This window comes from Gavialis gangeticus, unplaced genomic scaffold, assembly GCF_001723915.1.
Source record: "Gavialis gangeticus isolate Ggan-Ray unplaced genomic scaffold, GavGan_comp1, whole genome shotgun sequence".
NCBI classification, from domain to species: Eukaryota; Metazoa; Chordata; order Crocodylia; family Gavialidae; genus Gavialis; species Gavialis gangeticus.
In genome coordinates this window covers 15,735,090-15,740,496 of record NW_017729002.1, presented here as the reverse complement: position 1 = coordinate 15,740,496, position 5,407 = coordinate 15,735,090, and the positions used below count along the sequence as shown (strand labels likewise).

Below are 5,407 nucleotides of genomic sequence, written 5' to 3'. Positions count from 1 at the left end.
GGCCCAGGCTGACCCAGTGGCAGCAGAGAAACGGGAGGAGCCGACAGGGGAGGAGGGGTGTGGGGGAGGAGTGGGCCTGCGGTGGGGAAGAGGCTTGCTCCTCCCCTCCCCCAGCTGCAGCTGCTGCCGGGCCTGCTGCTCCCCCCACCGCCGCGGCAGGCCGCCTCCTCCCCTCCTCGGTCCCAGGCCCAATCCTCCCCCACGGCTCTGAGCCCACTCCTCCCGTTCCCCTGCCACTGCCAGGTCAGCCTGGGCCTGCTGCTCTCCTCACAGTAGCAGCGGCGGGCTGGCTTGTGCCCACCCTCAGGCCAGTCCTACCCCACATCAAGCCAGGACCCACTTCTCCCCTCCTGCCACCGCTGCAGGGGGGAGCGGGCCTGGACCTCATGCAGCCGGAGGAAAGGAGGAGTGGGCCTGGACGGTGGGGCACAGGGCTCCCTCCCTGCATGCTCCATCCCCGTCATTCCTGGCGGGCAATTGGCTAGTAGTACTGTGAAAGACATTTCATTCTATTATGTGAGTATTTGAACAATGTAAGATCTATGGCTGACTTAACAATCAGTTTCCTCACTTTTAAATGCTAGGGTTATATGATATATAAGCTCATCGAGTACCTGTGCAGGGAGGCTGCTCTGATGCCTTGTAATTACAGCATGTCAGAGCAGACTCAATTAAGTCCTGCTGCAGTGTGATATTTAGTGTGCTCCTGCAGCCTCTGTGTCTTGTGAGTTCAGCATCCACATGCTTCAAAATGGTGGTGGGGGCACTTTAACTAAAATTCGTTCAACAAGCTTTAGTTAAAGCATCCCCCCTGCCGTTTTGAAGTGCGGGATGCTGAATACACAAGATGCTGTGGACACTTTAATTGGAGCAGCTCTTGGAGCCACTCTAGTTAAAGCGTCCCTGCCCCCTCAGCCTCCAGAGCACATGCAAAGACACCTATTGATGTTTTGTAAATCTTACCCTGAGTGGCTTAAGCCCCATTTTCAAAATCAATTTTGAAAACTTCAGCACCAAGTCACATTGCTTCAAAGATCTGCTGAAGTGGCTGTGTTCCATGTTAGAATTGTTGTCTGCTTACCCAGAAAATCTGTTTCACAATTATCTGTTTGTGCACCTTGCATTTCATTAACAATTAGCTCAAAAAACCAGCAGCTAGTGCATATTGGGAAGAATACCATGTCCTTCTGCAGACAGAACACAATGCAGAACCAGGGGATTTGGAGCAGTGGAAACTTCCATTGCTCCATCTCATTGTAGCCATAAGTCTGTAATAACAGTTAAGTTTGTAAAAAAAAACAAAAAACAAAAAACAAAAAAAAAAAACCAACTTGCTTAGTAAAACTGCTGGACTCTTAAGGCCCTAGTTGCATCCCAAAAGGTCTCCCTTAGAGAGGAATCACTTCCAGGAACAGAACTGAGGAAGTGTCTTGTTAGTCTTCTGTGGCAGCATTAGGGAGTTGAAGAATATCCTGTCAAAAGATTGGGTCCTTCCAAAAAGTGGCTGCTCTGGGTTAACGGTAGGTATTTGCAGTTTGAAATGTTTGTCCTGTTAGACTGTTTGTGGCAGTTCTCTTCAAGGAAAGGCAGGAGACCACCCCGTTCCCCTGAAACCTTCCGTCCTCTTCCTCTGACTCCTTGTGAGAACAGTTGATGGGAGAGGCCTATTTCAGAGATGTGAGGACAGCCCAGCTTTAACTACATATAAAGCTTGTCTTGCTTCTGGCCTCCCATCCCTTGGCCCTACACAGCAGTTTCCAGCATGTCCTTGTACTTGCATATGCTCAGGACATTGTCACCAGGGTTCAGTCTAGCAGTGGGATCCATAGTGGCTTCTGCAGTGTGTCTGGGAAGGGGAAGAAGACTGCATCTATCAGGTTGGTGGGGTGTGTCCATTTCCCACCTCCCCTCTATGAACATATCTCTTACATAAGTATACATGTGTCGCTGAACCCAGTGACATTACATAAAGTCTCCTGCTAAGGGCGCTGGGGCTGAGGCACCAGTGCGGGCTGGAATCTAATTAATATATCTAAGGTTCTTGTTTGCAGTGCAGCCCCATGTGGTGCCTCTGGGACAGTGATGAAGCTAAGCTGTATGAGAAGGAAACAACAATTCCTCAGCCTCCTACCTACAGCCCCTTTTATATTGATCCATTGCAAATGTGGCTGACTGCACCTTGAAATGCTTCCTCTGTGGTGGCCTCTGCTTGTAGTGTCTGTAGTACAGCATGTACAGCCACTGATTTCGCTGGAAGAATTAGATGGCAGCACCTTGGCTCAGATTGGTGCTGTGATTGGGGTACAAAAAATGCTGATGCATCAGAAGAGAGCTGTGGACTGGTGGGCTGTTTGGCGCTTGGGCTTCTGCCAGCTGGTCCCTGGGTGGCAAAAGGCAGTGCTCTGTGTTCAGTTGGCATGTGTTGTTCTCTCTAGGTACATCCACCGCCCATGCCTGCAAGTGGTTGAGGCCATGTTGGTGGCAGCAGTGACAGCAGCTGTGGGATTTGTGATGATTTACTGCTCCAGGGACTGCCAGCCCCTCCAAGGAAATGCTGTGGCCTATCCCCTTCAGGTAGGAGACTAGGCTGTAACATGGCCTCAACGGTGAGGATGGCTTCTGTTCAGAAACATCTTTGAATACTGTGTTATACAGCTTGGCAAGGTGATCCCAGGGCTTCTTGGGATCAGGCCAGGGCAGGGTGGTCTTAATAACTTTCCTGCTCCTAAAGAGAAGTGGTAACTGAACTTGGAGCCTAGAAAGGCAGGGGTGGGGTCCAGAGTACAGAGAGGTGAGGGTAATTTTTTTGATGGGCAACCAACAAGGCAGAGATGTGTATCTGGTCCTAGAACGGTGGTTCTCAACCTTCTTAGACTCCAGGCACCCTTCCAGAACTTCCTTTAATTTGACAGCATCCCCAGCTGAGAATCACTGCTGTCCTGTCTCTCCTTATTACAGTTGTTCTCAACCAAGTGGTGCCACCAATGCTGTCAGGTGGAACTGCTGTGTGCAGCTTGTGCACAGCCAGGTAAGCCTAATGTAGGCAAGAGCATCTGCTTTTGCTGCAGCCCTTCTTGGTCTGACCCCCCTGGCACCTCCTGGAAATGGAGATGCACAGGGTAGTTGGAACTTCCTGCGAGCCTCTGTTTCTGGGAGAAGTGTGCAGGAGCAGACTGGGAAGGGCTGTGGCAAAAGTGGATGCTCCTCCCTGCATTAGGTTTATCTAGCTGTGTACAAGGTGTGCCAGGGCAGTCACTCAGTTGAAAACCACTGTCCTAGAGGAGGGATCAGCAACCTAAGGCCTGTGAGCTGGATCAGGACCATGAAGAGACTGGATCCAACTGCCCTAGCTTGGGAAATTTTGTAGCAGGCTTCAGCCAAAGCAGCAGAGGAGACTTCCCCTGGGTCCTACTGCCTGCTGTTCACTTTGTCATTTGCTGCTGTGCAGGCAGCACAGGCACTGTGTCTCAGTTCCTACCACTTGCCTTGTTCCAGTTCTGTACGCCCCATTTCAAGAGGGATGTGGACAACATCGAGAGGGTCCAGAGGAGGGCCACCCGCATGATCCGGGGACAACAGGGCAGACCCTACAGTGAGAGACTGCGGGACCTGAACCTATTCAGCCTCCACAAGAGAAGGCTGAGGGGGGACCTGGTGACCGTCTATAAACTCACTAGGGGGGACCAGAAGGGTTTGGGGGAGACGCTGTTTCCCCTAGCGCCCGCTGGCATAACAAGGAGTAATGGGCACAAGTTGATGGAGAGGAGGTATAGATTGGACATCCGCAAAAACTACTTCACAGTTAGGGCGGCTAGGAGCTGGAACCAACTTCCAAGGGAAGTGGTGCTGGCCCCTACCCTGGGGGTCTTTAAGAAGAGGCTGGATGCCTACCTGGCTGGACTCATTTGAGTCCCGTTTCTTGTTTTGGGGTTTTGTTGTTCTCCCGCCCTGGCGGGGGGTCAGGCTAGAAGATCTACTAGGTCCCTTCTGACCCTAAATCTATGAAACTATATTCCCTATGCAGCATCTGCTGATTTCTGGGTCAGATGCAGAGATTTGCAGCCTTCGGCAGGGGCTGGGTAGCAAGCATTGTCCTATGGTAGCAAAAAGATTGCCAACCCCTGTTCTAGAGGAACTGGCTTCAAACCTGATACTGGGAGCTTAGGCATTTCTATTGTAGCCAGTCCCTTCTCACTGGTAGGACTGTGGGCAAGCACTAAAGTGTATGCTGAATGAGGCAAGGCTCTACTGGGGTTTGTGTTTCGCTGAGTACAGTGTTCAGTAGGGGTCCAACCAAGGACTTCTGGGTTATGGGATTCATGCAGAAAAGCAGATCACTTCATTCATATTCTGTTAATAGAACTCACAGCATCCAACTCAAAAGCTTGGAAATTGGGGAATGGCAAAGGAGAGGTCACCAGTACCACCTTCCTTATCATGGGTGCAGATTATGAAGCATGGCAGTTGGCAGTTCAATGGCTGTCTAGTTGCAGTAATGCAGGGTTTTAGCAATGTACCTGAATGTGCAGTAGGGCTGAATAAAGGCTGTGTTTGTGAGCAGGGTTATAACCAGGGATCTGAGTTTTCCATTTCCCATGGAAAAATAGAGAAAACCATGGATTTCCCAGTTTCATCGGAGAAAACCATGGATTTTCACTTTTAGCAGGGAAACCTGCAGATTTCCCCCTTTTGCAAAGAGCTCTGCAGGCTGGCTGAGTCCTAGCTTGCAAGAGTTGTTTGCAAAAGGGGCAGGAAACCCCCAACCCTGCCTGGAAGGGAAGGGAGAGGGGGAAAGGGCAGGACCTGATGCCAAAGGCTGCCTCAGGATACCTCTAGGAGTGAAGAGTGAAGTGGGGCTTGAGGGTTGTGGGGCAGGGCTGGCAGGGAAGCTGGCTGGGGGCTGAGGGAGCAAGGATGTGTTGGGGGAAGACATGGGGTGCCTGCCAGCTGGCAGACACTCCTGGTAGGAGTTTCCCCAACACCTTCTGCTCCCTCAGCCTGAGCAGGTGGGGAGAGGGGGAGGGGAACAGAGTGCACCCCAGGGCGCCGTGGTGGAGGGGTGCTGCCAGCCCCTCAGCTCAGCTCATTCTGTGTTGCGTGAGCAGGGCCGGGGGGTGAGGGCAGCAATGTCCCTCTGCGGGCCACGCACACCCACCCGGCCAGGGGGAGGGGTGGGTCGCATGCGGTGGCTGCCACCACACCTTGCACAGTTTGCCCGCAGCCAGTGGTGGGAAAGCTGCACGGTATGTGGTACAGTGCTGGCTGCCACATGTGAGCCTCCCCCTCCCCGCCAGCCAGGCAGGCATGTGTGTCCCAGTGCAGTGAGCCGCACCTTCCCCCAGCTGGACAGCACTTGTGTGGTCTGCAGAGGGGCACCACTGCCGTGGCACCTCCCCCCTGCTGTGTC

General features: G+C 52.4%; 1 protein-coding gene across 1 annotated transcript in view; it reads left to right on the top strand.

Moving 5' to 3' along the window:
- Window positions 1-5,407, top strand: part of CLCN7 (chloride voltage-gated channel 7) — a 117,034-nt gene that overhangs the window by 83,658 nt on the left and 27,969 nt on the right. Inside the window, exon 15 of the mRNA XM_019507391.1 lies at window positions 2,436-2,574. Coding sequence (XP_019362936.1) covers window positions 2,436-2,574 — 139 coding nt within the window. The remainder of the gene's footprint in view (window positions 1-2,435; window positions 2,575-5,407) is intronic.